The 24,231-nt window shown below is 43.2% G+C and overlaps 1 protein-coding gene across 1 annotated transcript in view; it reads left to right on the top strand.

The window, feature by feature from the left end:
• The window catches only part of TMEM9B (TMEM9 domain family member B), a 215,391-nt gene that overhangs the window by 56,793 nt on the left and 134,367 nt on the right, over positions 1-24,231 (top strand). The window contains exon 3 of the mRNA XM_086955991.1: positions 23,957-24,065. Coding sequence (XP_086812117.1) covers positions 23,957-24,065 — 109 coding nt within the window. The remainder of the gene's footprint in view (positions 1-23,956; positions 24,066-24,231) is intronic.

Raw genomic sequence — 24,231 nt, forward strand, 5'->3', positions numbered from 1 at the left:
ATTAGAAGATTGGGAATATAAAGCAACTTTGAGTTGTTTAATGTCTAGATCACCAAGAAATTTCCTCATCTTATCGGAAACAAAATGAGTGCCATTGTCACTGACAAGCACCTCTACATCAAAAATTCTTTTAAAAAATGAAATAGAAGAGTCAGAATCGGGAGAATTGACCTTCTCAAAAATATAGAAAAGAGGCTTATGGTCAGTAAAAAGCTCAAATTTCCGACCCCAAATATATGTTCTAAATTTCTGAACTGCCCACACACAAGCTAATGTTTCCCTTTCAATTGTGCTATATCTGGTCTCGAATGGCTTAAGCGAACGCGAAGCAAAAGCCACTGTCTGTTCATTTCCTCCTACTTTCTGAGTTAATACAGCACCCAAACCAGTGATACTTGCATCCACTGTTATGACAGAAAGACAATCATCCCTGAAAGCGTGAAGAGCTTTAGCAGACACAATCATTTTTTTAACATCATTAAAAACTTTGTCTAACTCAGGAGATCAGGCAAAACTGCAGCCTTTTCTCAATAAGCCGCGTAGAGGTTCAACCAACTCAGAATAAGCAGGAACGAATCTAGCATAGCACTCTGCCAGACCAAGAAAAGATCTGAGAGAGTCCTTGTCAGATGGAGGTTTGGCATCTTCTATGGCTTTAATCACAGAGAACTTCGGTTTAATCCCCTCACGGGATACAGTATGACCTAAATATTCAAGCTCCTTAACAGCAAATTTGCACTTGTCACCGCGGACAGTCATCTTTTTAGACATCAAAATGGTAAGGACACGTCTCAAAATTGTATTATGCTCCTCTAAAGACTTAGCATAAATCAAAATGTCATCTAGGTAAGCCTGAACTCCAGGCACCTCACAGAAAAGAGAATCCATAAGCTTCTGGAAGACACTCCCAGCCGAAGCTAGACCAAAGGGAAGGCGTAAAAATTTAAAAGCACCAAACGGGGTAATAAAAGTGGTTAACTCCTGAGACTCTTTTGATAAAGCGTCCTGATGATAAGCCGACTTTAAGTCGATCAGAGAAAACCACCTAGCCCCGTCAAGATTAGCGAGAAGCTCATGGATCTTTGGTAGAGGGTGGCAATCAACAATAATATTCTTGTTTAAACCACGTAAATCCGCACAGAGCCTAATTTCGCCAGTCTTTTTGAGAGCGACCACGATCGGAGCCACCCACTGTGAAGAATCAACTGGTTGAATAATACCTTGTTCACACAGATCTTTCAAAGACCTATCTAATTCTGCACGGACACTCAAAGGGACAGATCTAACTTTATGAGCTACAGGTTGAGCCCCAGGAATCAATCTTATTCTATGTTCAAAACCCTCAACACTGCCAACTTTGTCACTGAACCGAGGTTTAAACTCTTCCATAATCTGTTTTGTATCAAAAGTTTGATCATCAGACATGCACTCTACACTTGACACAGGAAGATCCCCAACCTTAACTGTATTATCATCACCAGGAACTAAATATAATCCCATGCGGGCAAGATCCTTCCAGCCAACTATATTTTTGCCTTTCTCAGCAACATAAATTTTGGTAATAGTTTCTCTACCTAAACATTGTACTAAACCCTCATAATACCCAATCATGTTGATGTCCTTTTCACTAAAGGCCTTCGGGTTTACATCAGAACGTAACAATTCAACTTTTCTTTTCCATAAGTCATAGAAAGTAGAATCTCTCAGAATAGTAAAAGGAGAACCAGAGTCCATCATCACCTGTAAAGGAATACCATCAATTATAGCAGAGCATAAAGGACCTTTTATATCGTTAACTTGGCCGTTATCATCTAAAGTGACAACAATATTACTAAAAGAATTGGCACAAATCATCAATAACATCAGATTCTACATAGTTAACTGTAGGTGCTTTCTTTAAATTCCTACAAACAGCTTGAAAATGGCCCAACTTTTTGCAAATGACACAACGTCTGTTAATAGCAGGACATCCTTGAAAGTTGCCCAAATGATTCTTCGAGCCACATCTGTAACAAAAATTAGATTGTTTTTTTTGAACAAATTTTACATTTTTGTTTTTAAAATTTACAGAACACACAGAATTGTCTTGACATAGTTCAGACATATTAACTGAATTGACTCCACTTTTTGATGCATCAGCCATGACTTTACTAGTAATTGCGGACCGTTCAATGCTTAAAGAAAGTTTGATGACTTCATTTAGAGATGGATTTTTGCAACCAAGAATTCTTTCTTTAATCTTCCGTGAAGAACAGTTGAAAACCAACTGATCCCTGATATAATTATCATAAAGAGGCCCAAACTCACATGTGGTTGCCAAAACTCTAAGGGCAGAAATGTATTCTTCAACTTTTTCACCTCCTCTGTTTCCTAGCATAAAAGTTATGTCTTTCTAACATATTATTTGGCTCTTCAGCAAATTGTTTTTTTAAACGAGCCACTGCTTCAAGATATACATTCCAATTACGGTCATCACTTTGAGCAGGAGGGGGAATTGGAGGAATACTTTTAAAAATACGTTGAGCTGCTTGACCAAGACACCCAAAAAGAATTGCAAATTTGCGTTCAGAGGAAAAATCCATAGCATCTATAGCAATAAGATGATTTTCAAATAAAGCAAACCATTCTTTCCAAATTATTTCAGGGCTTCCAGGTTTACTCAAAAAATGAGGAGGTTGAGTGATATGTTGTAAATGCAAATTAGCCATAGTAAAATGAACAATACACAATATCCCCCTCTGTCAAAAAAACCTTTAAACACTAATACAAACAGTGAAGAATATGAAATAACCTTCAAACACTAATACAAACAGTGAATAAGGAAATAATTGAAATAAATAATTAAATTCTTAATTATGGTAAGTTGGAATAAAATAACTAAAAGATGAAAAGCGTGCGCGTCGCTGAAGTAACGCGCTGAAAAGTTATCACAAATGAATTGGTAAATTGGAATAAAATAATTTAAAAAATGAAAAGCTTGCGCGTCGCTGAAGTAACGTGCTGAAAAATTATCACAAATGAATTTTCAAAGCGTGCGCATCGCTGAAATAATGCGCTAGCATTTGTATTTACCATAAAAAAATTCTCAAAGCGTGCGCATCGCTGTAGAAATGCGCTGTAATGAGAAAATCTGTGAAACGTGTGCGTCGTTGGGAAAACGCACCGATGTAGAATTGAATCCCAAAATATGGTAAGTTTCCAATAGAGAAAGCGTGTGCGTCGCTGTAGCAACGCACTGATGTCTATCAAATTGACATCTTGATTGCTTGTGACGCCTGTAAAACTTCCGTGAAGAACGGGAGTAAGGATTCGATATCAAACGGCGAATCACAGCTGAGTCACAGAAAACGGACTAAAAGACAATCTCAGTCTTAGTCTCTTCTGGCCAATCTTCAAGCTTGTGAGATACGGTAGTTTTTTATAGCCAATCCTCGTACATGAGAGGTAAAACAGTCTATTATGGCCAATCCTCACGCTTGAAATTTAAGCCAATCGCGCATAAAATATATTTCGACGTACCTTGATCTTCAGTGAAAAATACAGAAAGATTCAACGAAGTACTTCACAGGGTGAAACAGGCAAAGGTATGTCCTTAATTTGACATCAAATATTGATTAAAAATTCTTGCGTGGGTATGGTGGAGTTTTATTCCCGATCGTCGCCAAATGTTAGATGAATAATCCACAGATGAAACGAAGGAAAGTTGGTTAGGTTTATTTCCAATAGATAATAAACTCCACCCGATGCGCGATGCTTCCATCCAGAGGCAAACCCCAACGGTGACTGACCACCCTTTAGAAGTAACCACCAAACGGACACATCGCGCGTGGATGCATTATCAAACAAATACATAGCATACGACCACATCACGCGTGGACGCATAATCAAATAATAACATGTAGGATGCATGCACATCGCGCGACACTGCGCGATGAGCACGAGTAATTAAAGCAACCACTACACCAGCGCATCCCCACATGAGAGATTAAAACAGCCAGGGGAGAGGAAACGCACAAAGAATAGCCGCAGTGTGTATAGCAGAGAAGAATTCCCACATATATTGTCATTATCGGTGAGGTGAACGCCGCGGAGCAACGTGTGACTATTTGTGGAGAAAGGTGTGAGGAAAAGTAATTTGGATCATCTGCGTGATGATATAAAAGCCTCAGTGGTGTGAAACTGACGTGCGCGACGGAAGGAATGCCGGTTATGAAGTGCGCGACATCAAAATTTGCCAAGTCCTGCTGTGCGCGATGGGAGAGGAGCGTTATCGCAGAAAAGCGGCAGTAAACGGGCGTATTTTTGGCGAGAAATAAATGCGCTGAATGGAAAATTCTGTCAGAATCTCTGTGGGGCGTGTTGAGAGAGGAGCGACGCTGCGAGCAACCACTAAGTCACGTGTGTGCCAGCTGAATGAATTTGACACACATAGAGGATAAACAAAGCGTGTTCCTATCAGAACAGTGATGTCACACGCTAGAAGAGCAGAGGTCTCCATTGTTCTGTGGAGCAACACTGCCACCTTGTGGACTAAGAGTGTATACGCGAGTTATTTTTCATACTGCTAAGTGATCGCTTTGAGAACAACAGTGGGTATATGAAGGGAGAAAAGTGAAACGCTATTGAGTCACATGAGGAGGAATTTGTTTATTTAATATTTTATCTTTTCCTGATGCAATCCCTATACTTGGCAAGAAACACTTAATAAAAAAAAATACACCTCGACATACAGAGGAGCAAGCAGACGTCAAACCATTATTCACAAATCAACTTACCAGTATATTATATTTTGGTGATTTAAAATGGATGTTACAGCCCTTAATGTCTCAGCAGTATCTGCGCCTCTTCACTTTCTGAACGATCCAGGGAGCCCAAGCATAGAATGGGATGAGTGGATTGAGATGTTTGATAACGTTTTGGAATGGATGCGCAAGATTACAGTAGCAATAGAAAAAAAGCGATCCCACTCACCAATCTAGGAAAAGAAGGACCACACATTTTTAAGTACTTAACTTTTGCAAGCAATGAACTTGGCCAACCCATTGAGAATGTTTATGAAAAGGCACGTAAAAGATTATAATTGAGATTTGCAAAATAAACAAACATAGTGATGAGAAGATACAAATGTTATACCCATCCTCAGAAAGTAGGGGAGTCCATTGACTTTGTCACTCGACTTCGTGAACTCTCTTTAAAATGTAAATTCGGTCCTATGACTGAGGAAATGATTCAGGACCAACTGATTGTTCAATGTAGGTGCAGAAAGACACAGGAACACTTATGGGCTGCCAAAGATCCCTCTCTTAGGGATGCAATTGACATTGCTAAAATAGTTGAGGAGTCGGAATTTTGCATGAAAGAAATGGATCGTAGGGATTCTAAACTCAACATATCTACTGAGAGTGAAACTTCTGTTGTTGAGGGTTGTGAAGGGGAGGTAGCTGCCTCTACCAGGTTCAAAGGTGGAAAGAGCACATTGGGTGCTAAACTGTATCCCGGTAGGTTTGGCAGTAAAACATGTGGGAAGTGCGGTAGTAGGTATCACACGTCTGACTCCAAGCAGTGTTGGGTCATTGGGAAAGAATGCAGAAAGTGCGGCCGTAAGGGCCATTTTGCAAGAATGTGCAGAGATGCAAACTAAGTAAAGGTAGCTATGTTGTCTGAAGAGTCTAATGTTAATGAGTATTCATGCAGACCTTATAGGATCCTGTTTGTAGAACCTTCTTTACATGATGTTGTTGAGAATGGAGAAATCCTTCTCACAGATTCTCACAACTTAAATGATTGAAGGAGACACAGGCCCAACACAGAATTTGTCATTGAAAAGAGGAAAGTTGATCTAATGGTTGATTCTGGGTCATTATATACCATCATACCTAAAAGAATTTTCAAGCAGGAATGGCAAAACAAAAAAGTATTACCCAAAGACATTAACCCTGGTGGGTATCAAGGAGATCAGATAGACATACTGGGTTACATGTCAACGGATATTATTTTTAAAAACAGGTCTGTCAAAGGTAAAGTGTACATAGCTGAAACTGGCCCCCCGATTTTAGGATGGTATCACCAATATGACCTCCATATTAGAATTGACCCACACGCTGTGGAACAAGTCATGGTGGTGGACGACCTTTCAGTAGAAGACATTTTGGATGGTGGTAAAGGTGTTTTCAGAGATCAACTTGGCAATTTGGAAGGCTGTGTACACAAAATACAGATCAAACATAATGTCACTCCTGTCCAACACAAGCTGAGAAAAGTTCCCATCATGGCAAGAGGGGAGGCGAAGAAAATGTTAGACGAAATGTTATCTAGTGGAGTCATGGAGCCGATTGAGTGCACGCCTTGGGTTTCCCCAGTTGTAATTTCAGAGAAGGCAGATGGAAATATGCGCTTCTGTGTTGCTTTGAGAAGTTTGAATCAAAATATGATTCCTGACACTTTTCCACTACCTAACATAAATGAACTTCTGGTGTTACTTAAAGGGGCCAAATACTTTTCTAAGCTCGACCTTCGTCATGCTTATCAGATACGTTTGCATGGATCCTCAAAGCATTTGACAGCCTTCATCACCAATAAGGGCATATTTCAGTTTACCAAGATGCCCTTCGGGTTGTGTTCGGCTGTAAGTGTTTTTCAGAGGATGGTCACAAAAGTTTTCAAAGATCTAAAAAATTTCATCTATTTCCAGGGATGATATTCTGGTATTTGGTGATAGTGTAAGCAATCATAACATTGCCTTGAAAGATGCTCTTGGCAGGATACTGGAATTAGGTTTAACATTACGCAGGGAATCATTTTCTTTTCTTGCAACTGAAGTGGAGAACCAAGGACATTCCATCTCGTCTGATGGTGTTAAACCAAAGAGAAACTTACTGGCATCTATAGGATTGGCCCCTGTTCCTATTAATAGAGACCAAATGCACTCATTGGGTTAATTGAATATTATTCAAGGTTTGTAAAAAACTTTCCAAGTAAGACAGAACCCCTTAAGGTACTCATGAGGAAAGGTGTCAAGTTTTGTTGGGGGGGGATGTTCACAAAAACTGTTTTGATAACATAAAGCTAGAAATATGCAATGCAGGCATTTTGGTTCCTTTTGATGTAAGTGCAAAAACTATTATTACTGTGGATGCAAGTGACACTGGCATAGGGGCTGTATTATCGCAGAATGATGGCACTACTGAAAACACTGTGGCATTCTCTTCTTGCACTTTGACTTCTACTGAGCGCCATTACTCAGTAGAAACCCTGGCAGCTGCTTGGGGTATGGAATATTTCAGAATGTATGAGAGAGAAGGAGCTACCTCTAGGGTTGACGATGTGGTTCAGTGGAGTTGTGGCGCGGTCAGTAAAGAGGAATGGGCAGAGGCTATGTCTCAAGATGAAGTTCTTAGAGGAGTCATAAACCTCATTTTGAAGGGAAGACGTAGGGAAAGCACTTTGCCCATCAGCATTAGACCCTTCAATGCGGATATTTTGACGAGTTATCCACTGTCACAGATCAAGTTATCATGCGCGGTGATAAGGTAATACCCCCATTTGGCATTCAGAAGAGACTGTTCGATTTAGCGAATGAAGGACACTTGGGCCAAACTATTACAAAGAAACTTTTGAGAAATGAATTCTGGTGGCCAGGAATGGATAGTGATGTGGTTGATTGGGTTGAGAGATGCAGTGACAGTTGCGAGAGCGAGAAGAGACTCCAGGTGGGACCCCAATCTGTCCCTAGTTCCATCCATGACCCTGGCGTGGTGTGGCACAGCATTTGCCTTGACTTTTTATGGCCTATGCCGGGTGTTCACCCCAGTAAAACATTTGGCATGGTCATAATGGATGCCCACTCAAGATGGCTCATTGTGTATCTCCTCCCTGAAATAACCACTAGAGTTACCATTAGAGTGCTACGCATAATTTTCAAAGAGGAAGGTTATCCTACTGTCCTTATTATGGACAACAGGACCCAATTGACTTCCAGTGAAATCAGAGAATTTCTAAGTGAGTGTGGTATCAAACATTCACTCACAACTTTGTACAACCCGCAATCCAATGGAATTGTGGAAAGGGCCAATCGCATGATTAAAGGAGCTATAGGTTTGGCTCTCACGAATAATCTCTTGACATTGATGAAACTTTAAACGAGTTAATTTGGGCTTATCGCACTAATGAGAATTCGACAACCGGAGTAGTTCCTTCATTGCCATGCGAGGGAGAAAACCTACTTCTAAATTAGTACCTCTATGGATCAGAAAATTGGTAGAATCGAAGAATGTGAGTAGTGGTGTCAAGAATACACCTATGCACGCTTCCATGAAAGGTCACACCCAGGAGAAGTACTCAACTAGTATTCTTGTAGGTGACTGGGTCAAAGTCCGGTCCGGACGTTGGGTCAGAGGTCTATGCAAGTTTTGTGGTCCCTTCAAGGTTCGGGAGGTGCATCCTTTTTATGTTGTATTAGCTAATGGAGAAAAATGGAACTTGCGTAGAGTAGCAAAGTATTGCTCACAACTTTCATTCTCCAAAAGCCTTTGTTAAAAAGAATTCATGTTCAGGATACATGTTGGCTCACGATCATCAATTGCTCAACAGTGCTCGCACTGGTGCAGAGACGAGGGCACCAGGCCCCGGTGGGGACAACTTGAGCACTAGTCAAAGGGCAATTACCGAAAATGTCTCATGATTCTCAAGGCACTACACCTTACCAGAGACCCTCGCGGGTCAGGAGACTTCCTCAACATTTGCATGATTTCATGGTGGGATGATTCATTGATCTCTTTCTTGCTTTTCTGTCTCTCTCTCCTGGTCTTACCCTCCTTTCCCACCGTTCTTATTCTTCATTTTATCTTCTCTAGTTCCCTACCTGCGTGTAGAGGAAAGGGGGGTATGTTGTGATCTTGTTTACACCGTGGCTCCGCTCCTTTCGCCACAGTGGAATGTTAGGGTCTGAAGATTCTATTGGGAGAAGCGCATGCTGACCTGTCAGTTAGCAGCTGCTGGCTGAAGGCGGCGGGTGCGCTGACGCTGTGTTCGCTGTACTTCAATAAGGCTTATCTTGTCTCCGCCTCATGTTGTAATTACAACAAATAGCACTTATGAACTCCGTGGTTATCATGAAAACCTGGCATGGATATTACCCTCCTGGAACTAATCTGGACACAGACGTTAAGCTTGAGATTGACAACCCAAAACACGTATCTCTCAAAGACCTTCAACTATCACAGTAGTGGTTCGCGCCTCCCCTCCTTGTTTTCTTTAATTACTAGCTGGACGGCCATTATTATTATTTACAGATGGCTTTGAATGCTCCTCCCCTCCCTGACCTCGGGGTGATGACAACAGTTGTCTGGTCTCAGTGTCAAGTTTTCAGCAGGAGAAATGAAATAAAAATTCCATTAGATTATTTCCAGGTGAGAATTCACAATCCAGAATGCACACTCCCCATGAGCAGCTCAGCGTTTAGTGTACACAGTCTCCCTGACTGATCACACATTCCGCAAATGCCACCTCTGCATTTGGCAGGCTGCCGATGAATTAATTGCTCACTGCTGATATCTGTCCCGTTGTCCGTGCAACATGTTTTCTGCCTTCTTCTGGGACCGTTCCACGTGACCGGAATAGACAAGAGAAACGCATTGAAGGCACCACAAACATGCAGTGGCACATCATAATCCTGCATGAGCGCGCAGACAGCACTGCACAAAAGAATGCACTGTGGTAGGCAGGCAGCACACACTGACAGAAGCAGACTGGGGCACAAAGAGTGCCACCTGCTTGCCGCTATCGGTGAGAGCCTAAATCAGGGCCACTGGAATTATGCAACAGTGTGACAGTGGCGTTTTTGCACTGCTAAGTCAAGAAGGTATGATGGGACGTCACCAGCAGGAGTCCTCCGCGTAATGCCACTGTGTATTATATGATGCAGGTTACACGTATCCACACCATCAAGGAGTCTGTATACTTGATCTCAGAGAGTCTTTTAAGAGCTGACGGCACAACTACTTGTGGAATTTAAACAAGGTTTGCTCTTTAGCAGCACTAAATAACGGGAGGGATGGCGTTATACTTTTCCTACTAACGCCACAAGCACTTGCCCTGTACATGATGAAGACTTTCAAGGACTGTAGTTGATTCACGCCTTGCTACAAATAGGAATTACAAATGGAAACAAGGCAGTTAAAAATATATATACTCATCTCGTCTGTGGCTAACAATACACGACAAACAGAGCATGAATAAGGCTGTGTCAACAACCTCACAAAGCAACTGGAGGACAGACAGTCACTTGGCAGGTAATGCATAACAAGCGCGGCCTTAATCGCTCTCAAAGGGGGGGAAAAAAGCCAGGGCCAGCGTGAGTGCCATCTGTTTCCAATTAACGCGACCTCGAGACGCTGGTGGGATAATTGGAAACAGATGTCGCTGATGCTCGCTCTTGCAAACCGAAGGCCGTGGGCGGATACAAAGATCAAACATGCACCCGTCTTTGCCCAATTCCCTGCCTTCTTTTTTAGAAAGACACGCAAAGGCCAATAGTGTGTGAGGAAAAAAAAACATAAGCGTGTGGAAAGCCCAGAGTGATTCCTAGAGGTCGTTTTCGTAGAGCAGCGCATGTGAGCTGTGCTAGGCTCGACCAAAACCACAAGACAGTGCAACAAGCTACCGTTTTTGTGGAAGAACAACAGGCTTCTACAACAATGCCCAATTAAATATTCACAATATAAAAGCATCTATGCATGACTGATAATTCTCAATGCATCTCTTGCAGTCCTGCACCCCAAGATGTGCCAATTCCTATCCAGCTTTGTGGCTCAAGATGGGTCCACAGCCACTATCCAATGTATCCAGTCCAAAAAACTCCATCCAGCTCCCGCATATTTTATGAAACTTAAGGGGAAAGCCCCTACTACGGTATGTCGCCTTTTCTGCCGCCATATACAAAGCCATGCCTCGCCTCCACTCGCCAATGGTTGGAACTTCTGGTGCCCTTCAAAGTCTGGCAATGTCCCTTTAGCCCCCACCAGACCCAAGGCACTAAAGAAAGATGAAAGCGTGGGACGTCCACATCAGTGTGCTTTCCCGGAAACATGAATTTCGCATTAAGTAGGAGAGTGACTTCCAATATCTCATTGAGCTTCCCAAGGATTGTCGCCCAGTAGGCCTATATGAGAAGACAATCCGACAGTGTATGCATAGATGACCGAGAGGTCCAGCACAGCATAGACATATAGGCACCACAATCCCTTCCCATATTATGCAACCTTTGCCTATCATAATATACTCTGTGTTGTTTTTTCAAATGTATTGGCTGCAATTGAGATTTTATAGCCACTTCCCTTGGGTGCATCAGCTCCGAACTCCTGCCCCCCCCCCCCCCCCCCCATCCTCCCAGTCATTGTCTTCTAGTTCCCTCACGTCTCCTACCCATCATGCTCAAAGAGAACCTAGATTGTCTGGCATATTATTAATGAACGTTTTGGACATCAGGAAAATTTCTCCTTTCATAGTCGCCTACATGAGTCTCTGCCCTTCCAGAGGGGCAAATTCCAGAATGACCAATTCACTCAACCCCTCCGCCTGTCAGGCATTTTTGAAATGGGAATATTTCAAGAATTGTCAGATGTATGTTCTATTCCCTTTGGACTGCTGAAAAATACATCAGATCCCCAGCTTCCAGGAGATCACCCACCGTAGATATTCCATTGGAGTCCCAAAACTGCCACTCCAAAGCGATGTCGCACGCCTGACACTGCGAGTCTAACCAAGTGTTGCCCTATGGCAGGACACCAACACCATCTGAGTTGCGGGCAGGAGCTCCCCATCCACCATAGAGGTAGTTTAAGGGTGATCTGGGTTCCAGCACAGCCTGTTACAACCTGAATGTAGAGTGATCCTGGGGAGCAAAGATCCAATCATGGATATTGATTAGATGTGCTGCCTAGTAGTATACCTCATATTGAATAGAATAATCCCTCCATTGTATGGGTTCCACTGGTGAGTTCTAAGCAATATTCGAGGGTGGACCCCATCGCCAATCGGGGTTCTCACTTCTCTGTCTATTCTAGGTAACACTGCCGGAGCGATCTGGTCATAGGTCTTTTGAAGCCCATATAGCAGCTCGGGGAGCGTAATCATTTAAAAAGGGCCGCCACTCCCATCGGCGAAAGTCTGAGCCCTCTCCGACGTTCAACATTGACCTGGAAATTCAACACTACCTCTCTAAGTTGCAGGCAAAACAAAGGCCTTTCTGTGGAGTCAGAAATATCCCCATGTATTTAATGCCCTCCTGGGCCAAACACAGCCCGTGTGGGGGTGTGGAGAACACCACTGACTTATCCCAATTGTTCCTATGTCCTGAGTGGGTCCTAAAGACCCCAAAAATCCATAAGAGCTCCAGGATTGTGGATTCTGGGTCGGTAATATTCAATAAAATATCATCGACGTAGTTCGATAATATTTTTCCTTGATTGTGTCCAATTCCAGTATTGTGAACATTCGGATGCACTGTCACCACACAAGCAAGGGATTCCACTGTAAGGGCGAACAGGAGCAGAGATGGGGCAACCCTGCCTAGCATCCACCGGGGTTACAATATAACACCGCTACTCGCCGTCAAAAGTTCGGACTAAACCCAAACTTTCAAAGCTTTTGTTCAAGGAAGGGGCAATGGACAGTATCAAACTCCTTTTCCGCATGCAGAGAGAGGAAGATATGCGGCTCCTGACAATACCATACCGTTGCCAACCAGTTGTGCGTACACCGTAGGTTAAGCCATGTGGACCTTCCGGGCATGGATCCCTATGTATTAAGGGAGTAATGACCTAGATAAGTCTAGTGTCCAAAACTGTGGGTAGGATTTTGATTTTGATTTTAGCAACGAGATCAGGTGATACGACTCGCTCTGATCCCTAAGCTAACCTTTCTTGGGGAGCACGGTAATAGTGGCTCTTTGCAAATCTGGTGGCAGCCTCCCCTGCTACTCAGCCTCCCAGAACAGATTCAACAAATGGGGTCCCAACTGTCCTGCATAGTGCTTACATTGGTTTGCCGGAATACCATTGGGACCTGACGTTTTACCTGCAAAGTGTAAATTATTGTTCTCCAGTATTAGGGTGTCTTCATAGATTCACATGCTTGAAGTGGGAGTCCCACGGCAAATAAAATAGCAATAACATACTAATAACATATGTTTGTACATAACACATAAAATATATACTAGAAAAAACATAGCAAATACTCAAAAAACAATTCCTGCATAGGAATACATGGTAGAGAGAGAAAACACTTGTAACCTGTCATTATGTTAGTCCAAACTACAGCCAATCAGGCGCCAGCACCCTTCCAGAACCTTCTCCTCAGAGCTCAGTCCCTTAGATTTTCTACTGCACGTCGTGTGAAGGGAGTCTCCCTGAGCTCTGCTCAGTTTTCTCAACTTCTTCAAGTTTTCCTGTCTTCTCAGTATGTCTTCAAGTAAGAAGTCTTTATTTAGACCTTGTTCTTCTTGTGGGAAATTGCGTCTTTACTAGTAGGACCCCCACAAGAAGTGCATTTATTGTCTTTATCCCGACCATGAGGTTGGTAAATGCAAGTTTTGCGGAACTTTCTCTACTGAGACCCTTAAGGACAGAGAAGCCCGTCTCCTTTGGCTTCAGAGACTTAAAGATAAGGATTCGGCACTGTCGGATGCAGAAAGCCTGCTAACTGGACCTTCAAAAGCAGCCTCCAAGCGTAGTAGTGTGCAGGAAATGCCTTCTCCTTTTCTAAAAAGGAAGAAACTTTCACTGTCTGTGGCTCCTGCGGTGTCCTCACCACCTCCTACTACGTCTACGCCCACAAGACCTGGCTCTCAGGCGTCTTCTGCTGCCTCCCATCATGTTTCTGCTCCGAAACATGTTTCTTCGTCGACGGGAGCGTCGACGATCGTCCCGACGATGAGATCTGCCATCTCCGGATCGTCGTCAGTGACGACATCAGCCTCCGGATCGTCGTCTACGGCAACGTCGACGTCTTCCATGTCGACGAAGGTATTGATTAGCTTGAAGACTGTCCTGTCGACGATACCTATTGCCTCGTCGTCGACGAAGAAATCTTCTTTGTCGTCGACGAAAGTTCACAAGAAATCTCATTGTCGGTCCCGTCGACGACAACTTAGTCCACGGCGGCTTCATCAACGACGACTTCGTCGACGAACTTACCATCTACGATGGTTCCATCGACGACGGCTCCGTCGACGGTGGATCCTTCTGCAGCGACTCCGTCGACGCCTGTACCGTCATCGTCGTCGGCACAGTCGACAACACCGTCGACGTTGGTTCCATCTTCTTTTGCTTTCTTGCCTTTGGTGCCTTTTTCTTCAACCGGGTCTGGCTCCTCCGCCGTCGACCCCTTGCACCATCATCGTAAGCTGCCAGTTGACCAGCTGTCCATCCCAGATCCACTGCCTCCCTCGCCCATGCTTGCCAGGGGCTCTGAGCAGGACTCTGACTCTGACAATGATGCGGCTCCTGTCGCTTTTCCACCACCACAGCCACCAAAGCCTTCTCCTCAAGTTCAGACGTCAGTTAAAATACACACTACAGTGTACCCTGTTCATGATGATGACGTCATTCCAATACGGGAAGATGGAGAAGTTCACAATGACAATGATGACTACACCACCCACATGGCTGAGTGGGACTACTATCAAAAATAGACGCCTTCCCCTCCTCCGGTGGAGCCCGTAAATTCGCCTCCAGTGGACATTGCAAGTTTCCATCAGCTGATGGATAGAGCGGCCCAGCGTTTTAAGCTGCCCAGAGTCCAGAGGGAGGAGGACTGTTTCCTCTATGATTTTAAAAATCAACCGTTAAAGCAAGTCCACACTATACCCATCATAGATTTCATGTGGACTGAAGGGGTGAAATTAATGCAAACTCCAAATTCACTACCAGCACAACTGCCTCGCCATGAGAAAAAATATAAGGCGCCCATCGGATCTCCAGCGTGCCTTGTTGCTCATCCAAAACCTGACTCAGTGGTCACTCAAGCTGCCAAAGTCGTTCACGTAATCCGGCTTCTCCAATTACGGCTCCTCCGGATCGGTAGGGTCGTCGCCTGTACGCTATTGGACGCAAATTCTTCACAATGGCATCCACTACGGTGAGGGCGGCTAATGTTTTAGCCACCTTAGGCCGCTACGACCGCCAGATGTGGTCGGACTTGTCTGCCCTGGTGGCCCTCATCCCAGACGCTTCCAAGGCAGAAGCCTTAAAGATTCTGCAGGACGGAGAGAGAACATCGGAGGAAATTATTGACTGTGCAGTTGACATTGCGTGCACTGGCTTTCGTCGGCTTGCTGGGGCAGCGGACTTGCTGAAGCAGGGTTGGTTACGGTCCATCTCTTTCCGCCAGGAGGTACAGGCAAAAATCCTTGATATGCGGTATGACGGTGAGTCGCTTTTTGGGGCGCATGCAGATGAGACATTACAGTCCATTAAGAAGGACACTGATACTGCTCGCTCATTGGGGACTTTACAGTTTCGGAATCAGCCTTTTCGTGGTGCACACGGATGCGGCATCTCCTCAACTTTTCGTGGAGGAAGCACTCAATATCGCTCCTACCACCAAGGTAATCAACGTTACTCCTCCAACCAACAGCAGTCCACCCGACAGCAGTCGTCCAAATCCTGCAGGGGAAAATCCTCATATAGAGGATCCACTCCCAAACGACAATGACTTGTGTATCCCCCCCAGTGTTGGCGGTCGAAATCTCCCTGTTCTTTTCTCAGTGGTCCTCCATCACCTCGGACAGCTGGGTTATGGACATTGTGGCGAAGGGCCATGCTCTAGAGTTCATCAAGATTCCTCCTCCCACTCCACCATCTGGCCCACCTCAAGGAGCTTTTCCATCAAGTTCGTCTTCTAATTCAAAAAGGTGCCATCAAAGTGGTTCCCAAGTCTCAATGGGGAAAGGGATTCTATTCCTGTTTTTTCCTAATACTCAAGAAGACGGGAGACTGGCGACCGATCCTGGATTTGCAAGCACTCAACTGGTATCTCAAGAGCCAATCCTTCCGCATGCTTACACTACTAGAGATCTTGCGTCTTCTCTCCATGGGCGACTTCATGACAACCATCGACCTTCAGGATGGTTACTTCTATGTTCCAATTCTCCCACGGCATCGGAAGTACTTGCGCTTCCGGGTGGGACGGAGAGATTTCCAGTTCAAGTTGTTGCCTTTCGGCCTCCGATCCGCCCCTCGTGTCTTCGCGAAAGTATTGGCTCCAGTGGTGGCTTACCTGCGTCTACAGGGCGTCCAAATCTTTCCATATCTGGACGACTGCCTCCTCATGTCACAGTCTCGCACACAGCTGCTTCAAGACACTCGCCTTTGTCAGGACGTGTTTCGATCTCTCGGCCTCGCCATCAATGCCGACAAGTCCCAGGTCGACCCGGCTCCCCGCAGGAATTTTCTGGGAGCCACTTTAGACACAACGCTTGAAAAGGCATTCGTGTCCCAAGAGCGTCAACAAAAAATCCTCTGCTTAGTGTCTCTGATTCGGGCGAAACAGTCCGTTTCGGTCCGGATCTTAAAGTCATTTCTGGGGATGGCATCATCTTGTATTGCACTGATCCCAAATTGCAGGCTGTGGACTCGCCCCATTCAGGAGGAATTGGACTTACAGTGGCGTCTGGTCACCGGTTCTTTCAACGACCTCGTCGGTGTCACCGCTTGCATGAGAGCAGCTCTCCAGTGGTGGGCGCAACCATCCAACCTTGCAACAGGGACTTCTTTCCTCTCCACCACTCCAGAACTCACGCTAACAACGGACGCCTCCTTAGAAGGCTGGGGTGCTCACCTTCAAGGCCTCTCCATCAAGGGCAAATGGTCTCTGCTTCAGCGTTCTTGGTACATCAACAGGCTGGAGTTGATGGTCATTTTTCTGGCACTCAAGTCGTTCCATCCTGTGATTCTAGGGGTGTCGGTGCCCATTCAGACGGACAATACCACCAGTATGCACTATGTCAAGAAGCAGGGCGGAACCAGGTCTCCACTCTTGTCTCGGCTGGCTCAGTTGATCTGGGATTGGGCAATCTGTCATCACGTTACCCTGACGGCGGTGCATCTACCAGGCATCTCCAACATCCTAGCGGTTTCCCTCAGCAGATCCACGTCGTCGACCCACGAGTGGTAGTTGCATCAACCAACTCTCGACCTTGTTTTTCAACAGTGGGGTCGTCCGTCTCTGGATCTCTTTGCAACCCCGTAGAACCGGAAATGCCCATCTTACGCAAGTTGGCATCCCCACCACGGGTCGTGCGGGAATGCCCTTTTGATGAATTGATGCGATCTATTCACCTACGCTTTTCCTCTGATTCCGCTGGTGCCTCGTGTGCTGTGGAAGTTGCGGAGGCAACCGTGCCACATTCTCCTGATCGCCCCCAGATGGCCCCGATAGGCGTTGTTCTCGGAGTTGCTCCTTCTGTCCCAGTGCGAGCCCATCCTCCTCCATCCTCGAGCGGACCTCTTCACGATGGACAAGTGTCAGATTTGCCATCCGAACCCCTCCTCTCTACAATTGTCGTCCTGGAACCTGAGCACCTTGAATTTGCGCATTTACATATTTCGCCAAAATGCAGAGACATTCTCGCTCAGGCCAGAGCTCAGTCTACCATTAAGACCTATAAGCTCAAATGGAAGAGGTTCTGTCATTGGTGCGCGGCTGCTAATATCCATCCTATCCATTCCACTCTTGAGCAGCTACTTCCGTTCTTTCTGCACCTAGCTCAATTTGGGCTTTCCCATGCTACTTTGAGAGTTTTGCTTGGCGGTAATCTCTTGTTTCCGGTAGGATGGCTCCTCCTCTCTCTGCTCTCCCAGAAATATTTGTCAGTTTTTCAAAGGACTGTTCCGGAAGTTCCCACCTCTTCGGCATCCTCCTCCCACTTGGCATCTCAATGTCTTCTTGGCTCAAATAATGAAGGTGCCATTCGAGCCTATCCACAGGGTGGACTTAAAGTTTCTGACCTGAAAGGTAGCCCATGCTCCTTGCTCTGACATATCTTGCGTGAGTGATCTTCACGCTTTCACTATTAAACCTCCTTTTCTCCAATTCAAATCTGACTGGGTGGTGCTTCGCACCAACCCAACCTTTTTGCCAAAGGTACCTACGGATTTCCAGCTAAATGAACCTGTTTTCTTAAAGACCTTCTTTGCCGATCCTCAATCTCCGGCAGAGCAATGACTGCACTCTTTGGACATCAAAAGATGCCTTAAATTTTACATCAACAGGACAGCCCCCTTTCGCAAGTCCGATCATGTTTTCATTGCCTATGGACGCATGCGTAACGGGCGCCCTGTTACCAAGCCAACTATTGCACGTTAGATTTCTTCAGCCATTGTCTTCTGCCATCAGCAAGCCTCTACAATCTTCAGTGAGGGCTCATTCCACCAGGGCGATGTCATCCTCTTCCGCCCTTTTTGCTGGTGTTCCGCTTCATCAGATCTGCCGAGCAGCCACGTGGTCCAACAGGCACCCGTTCATGAAACACTACTGCCTGGATGCCGTCAACTAGGCGGATACAGCAGTGGGACAGGCAGCACTTCGTCATCTTTTTAACTAAGGTGAGCCTCTGTCTTCCCTCCTCCATTATGGTTTTATATGATTGCTATCAGTTCTTGCATGACTGTATTATTGTCTCATTGACTTTCTCCATGCTGTTGCATGGCAATTCTGGCCTCTTCGGCTGTTACTGCTCTCTATTCTATTCAAGCATGTGAATCTATGAAAGACAACCCAATACTGGAGAAGAACAATTGTTACTTACCTGTAAACAGGTGGTTTTCCAGTATTGGGGTCTTTCATAGATTCACATGCGACCCACCCACCTCCCCTCAGAGGCTCGCTTCGCCTCATCGACTATTTTGTCACTCTTGTTCTACGAAAAACTGAGGGACCGAGCTCTGAGGAGAAGGTTCTGGAAGGGTGCTGGCGCCTGATTGGCTGTAGTTTGGACTAACATAATGACAGGAATATATTACAAGTGTTTTCTCTCTCTACCATGTATTCCTATGTAGGAATTGTTTTTTGAGTATTTGCTATGTTTTTTCTAGTATATATTTTACGTGTTATGTATTTACATACATATGTTAGTATGTTATTGCTATTTTATTTTATTTCGATGACGGGGAATATTCAAGCATGTGAATCTATGAAAGACACCAATACTGGAGAACCACCTGTTTATAGGTAACAATTGTTCTACCTTTTGATACATTGTGACTTTGTGTTTTAGAGTCCCAAAACCACAAAAACTTTTCACACATTGACGAATTACCCCTGTCCATGTCAAAAGCTGTCTTGAGATCCCAGAATGTGGAGTGCAAGGACACTTTCTTCAAGTTTCTATGCTTCATAATGATTGCAGACAATCTTAAGGCGTGGAGGAATGACAACGCCAACTTTAAGGGTCAGCATGGTCTCCTGTAGAGATAAAGAGAGACTGTTTTAAATACAGCTTCGTGTTTTTTGTTGTGAAGAATATTCGTAGTCGGTATTCATGGATTATTCTTCATTGATAATGAAAAAAGTTTTTAAGGAGAAACCCTTTTATGAAAAAGGAAAGGTTAAGTACTATGAAACAAATATAAAGGTTCCCTTTTCATATGTTTTTTAGTAAGGAGACTGCTGTCTCTAAGGGATCCAAGTCAGAGATAGTTGGTGAAACACGAGTTTGTATCTGAGGTTGTATAAGGATTGACAAATTTACAATTTCATCAAGATCAATCTATTTCGAATATTTGAATCATACATCAAGTAGAGCCAATGAGAATGTGAAGACAAAAGGATTTATCAGGTATATTTCCGAGATGTATTATCTATTTATACAAATATTGATTAAAAACATCACATTTATTCATAAAAAACATTTCATGATTTAAAAACAATATATATTTAAACAAAGAAAAATATGTCAACCCGGCTTTTCGGTGATATAGATCGTCACCTTCTTCAGGACAATTTTTCATTTAAAACCACTCTAAATTTAAGACAAAAGTATAAAATACTTAATATAAAAACTGAAATTTCTTCATAATTGTATTTACAAAGATCAACATTTCGTAATTTAACCACATTATAATCTCCACATTTCGTAATTTAACCACATTATAATCTCCACATTCTCCTCATCATCTTTCATTTACTACTACAAAACTTTCTAGATTCGTTTTTTATTATATGAAAAAAACATTTCGTATCTTGGTTATTCCTATTCGGTGATAAGTTTTTCTTATCCCCATCATACAGGCCTATACAATATTTGTTGATCCAACAACCTCATTGTGATCACCCTCTTCTCTGGGGTCCCCAGAAAAGTTATTATTTTTATTAGGGCTGACTTCGTATTACCATCAACTCCCTGTGAGCTTCCACGATTAAGCTGTTGGTTGATCTCGCTCAATTGTTACTTCATTTGAGCTCTTTGGGTGGTTTACTCTACCATCATGCCCCGTAATCACTCACTGTAAGTTTTTTTTTTGTGGTTTGCCACTCCAAACGCACACTTAAAGTTTTTTTCAGGTATACATAGTACATACCTGATTGAGCTGCTAGAAAGTCACTTTAATCAATGGGCGATTTCAAGCTATCCCAATTTTTACATCATTTCTAAAAATCGAAAAAACAGGCTCATCAGTCAGAGAATTATATATTGTTGATATGTTGCTCCGCTAAGTTCATTGGATTTACCTTGTTCTTATGACGGTTATTCTTAGTAGAAGGAGTTTTTCTTTTCTTCTTCTATTACAGGCCCTCTAGGTGATACATCAATGCTCACTGTTAGAGAAGGGAATCATTTAGTTACATCCTATTCAGATTCTACCAACATTTATCGTTATGTGTTTTAAACATCTTGGTTTTTTCTTAAATTACAACCTTATTCTGCATACTCTCTTTGCATCTTTTTTAAATTCAAGTATGATTATTTGTTTTCACGGAATTTAACTAGCAGTAACAGATCTTTGAACTATTCAAGGGAGCTAGTGAACATTTGTTGTTTACTGTTCCTAGCATCCCGAGTCCTGTCTCATCGGTGTTTTGTTCAGGGGATTTCCCTTTTACCTGATATATGAAGGGCTAAATTTCCTATCCCCATATGTGTTTGTCCTTCAATCAGTTTGTCAATGCCTATCTGTATAGGTTGTTTTATTTAAAATTGGCAAACCTATTTTAAAGAAACACCAAAAATATTTAGATCGGTTAGCTGAATCTCTTGTATTTTAATCCTTGGAAGGACGGCCGTTAATTTATTTGCTAAAAACGGGTAGAGTTTTCTTCCTATGGGGAAAGGTAGATCCGTATTAGCTGCTGTCTTATTCAGCTCACACTACGAGTCTAGTTCTATTTTTGTTCTATTTATGTCTTACCTGACAACTCTGTGCGGGAAGTACAAACTTTTAATTGCTTTCTAGTTGATACAGCGGCGCTTTGCTTGTAGCAGTGCTTTGCTTCAATTTCTATAAAGGCAAATGGGTGCATATAGCATATTATTTATCGTTTACTAGAACATTGGGTCTATTTAGCCAAGGGTTAACTAAGGGTCGCATTTCTACTTACTTAGGTTCCTGTTCTCTCCTTCCAAAAACGACGACTTCACGGACCGTTTCAAACATAAAATATGACTTACGTCGGATGTTCACTACGGGTGTACTTGTTTAATTACTCCTCCCTTTATGCTTCCGTTTCTTGATTATTCCGAAGTCACAATTACCTTAATATATTGTAACTTGTGTGGGTTCTTCTGGGGCTATGTACCATCGTCGCCATTGTTGTGGAGAATAATCGTAGTCCGTATTCATGGATTATTCTTTATTGATAACATAATCCCGATTCACACAGGAGACGCAGATGCAGCCGCCGACCAGCTCTCACCACCCGATCTGCCCCCAACCACCTAAATACATCAGGAACCCCAACCACAGTTTGAATAATGACACATGAGGCAGAGCGAGGATGCACTCGATGCACGAGCGCAAGAACACAGCTGTGGAGTGCTCGAGCCTAGAAGTGTAAAGAACAGTTCCGGGTTCGAGACACAACATTTTTTAGCTCCATTCTCTCTAATGCATACGTTAACTAAGAATTTGTGAATGTATTTAACTCTGTATTTGTTTACTAATCTGCATCGTTTTGAGAATGTGCACTAATACAAACAGGGTTGTGCACTCCTTCTTTCTGAAATATGGCTTCCGTAATGTAATATCTGCTTTGCAACAGTTTGGAGACAAGCTTTCTTAATAGTGCATGAGGATGCGCACTAGACAGGACTGTGGAATTCCTTCCGGCGATTTGATTTATGCAAACATTTACTATCAATTTGAGCACCTAAAGGTAGCGCACATAGCTGTGTGCTCTGCTTGCGTTACTGTTAGCTGCTCAAGTATAAAAATGTATAAACATATGCAAAATTTTAGAATTGAGGCTACCTCTAGCGTTCCCTGGTTATATGTAAATACATGCAGCAGCCTGAAAGCAAGATTGGTGATTTTTTACTTAGAAAGTAAAATGTTTTAAAAAAACAAGATTAGTGATTTTCTACTTCGAAAGTAAAATGTAAAAAAAAAATGGCAACCTGAGATTATTTTTGCTATACCATTGTACACATTTAGATACTATTTCTCGATGGCATCATTGAGTAAAACGTGTTTTGATGCATTCTAATATTAAAAGAAGGTTGCTAATGGAGAATCAGTGTAAAACAACTATTGATAATGAGCACAATAAAATTTATAAATTTCCAAAAGTTCACCTGTTAAGATATGTTCTTGCACCTGTGCAGATTTGGCCATCAGGAATTCACAAACGTTTATAGAGGTATACCTAGAAAGGTTATGATTGTGAATTCCATTTTTTTCAGAGGAGCAAACATAATTATACATTTGCTTATGCGATGATCTGCTGAGCGGTTGCAAATTCACTTTCTGTAGGTACATTTCCATTTACCCATGTGGAAAAAGTTTTAATCTTGACTTTGTCATGAGTAAATGTTCAACCTTTTCAAGCGTGGGAAAAAACTGGAGAGGAGTTGGTGAATACCCCCAAAAATGTAAGTTTGTGGATGTGCCCAAGCTCATTTCAGCCATGGATCTGGTGCTTCCTGTCTACCTCTAGTCCCCTGTATGTAGATTTGTGGAATGGAGGCAAAATCACAGACTTGATAGAATGAGTGCTGACGAGATTAGGCGCCTATTATCGGAGCTGAGGTGTCGTGGGAATGCTGCTGTAATTTGTGAACTAATTGCCTAGTTCCAAACGGGACAATTTTGTTTACAGGACAAGTAGTTTTTTGAAGCATCTCATCCCTAAAACAAGTAAAGATTTTTATAAAATTCCACTCCTCTGGGCATGTACACGCAGTACGGGAAAGTGTGATGGAAGTCCCTACAGAACTGGACTATATTTTACTGTTGAGGGGCTTCTCCTAGAACTAGAGTTTGTGACATGAAACTGAAGAGGCATATTCTCTGGGTGACATTGGAAAATATGCTTTCACAGAAATGGGAAGCAACTGGATAGAAGAAACCAGCAGTAAGGAAGGGGCCCAAAGAGTATTGAACAGCCATTGGACAACATTATTATTTGTAGTTTGACTTGGGGTGTGTGGGTGAGAGAGTGTACACTTGTCAGGAAATATAGCTATGGACATTCCTGTGGCCATCCTTTGCAAATTCGCGTAGTCGTTAAAGAAATCCCCTCTCATATGCAAATACTATATGCTGCTGTTAACTTCTAAATTTGTTTCTTCTACCCCAAATGATATAAAAGAAAATTGATGGCATACGAATTGCTGGTTTGGTTTATTATCAGAAAAAGCATTCTAATGTGCATTTGATGAATATGCATTCAGACTGGAGAACGCAACTCATTGTGGTTACATTTGTTCTTTTCTTTCTTCTTTTTTTCTTTCCTGTTTCTGTAGTCATTGCCTCAATGTCGCTAGTCCCAAGAATGTACCTCCCAATGATTTAGAAGCATATTGCCTGCGCTGTGAATGTAAATATGAAGAGAGGAGCACGGTCACAATACAAGTAAGTATTGTTCATCTCACAGCTCTTTTGAACTGTGTCTGAAGAGAAAGAGGTATACTGCTGAGAAATAAAGGTGTGTTGAAAGTGCACTCACTAATGGTGAGACTCAGCTGGAGTATTGGCTCCAGTTTCGGGGGCGACATCTACAGAAGAATAGATTGTGGAG

Source organism: Lissotriton vulgaris, chromosome 2_1 (genome assembly GCF_964263255.1).
Source record: "Lissotriton vulgaris chromosome 2_1, aLisVul1.2, whole genome shotgun sequence".
Classification (NCBI taxonomy): Eukaryota; Metazoa; Chordata; class Amphibia; order Caudata; family Salamandridae; genus Lissotriton; species Lissotriton vulgaris.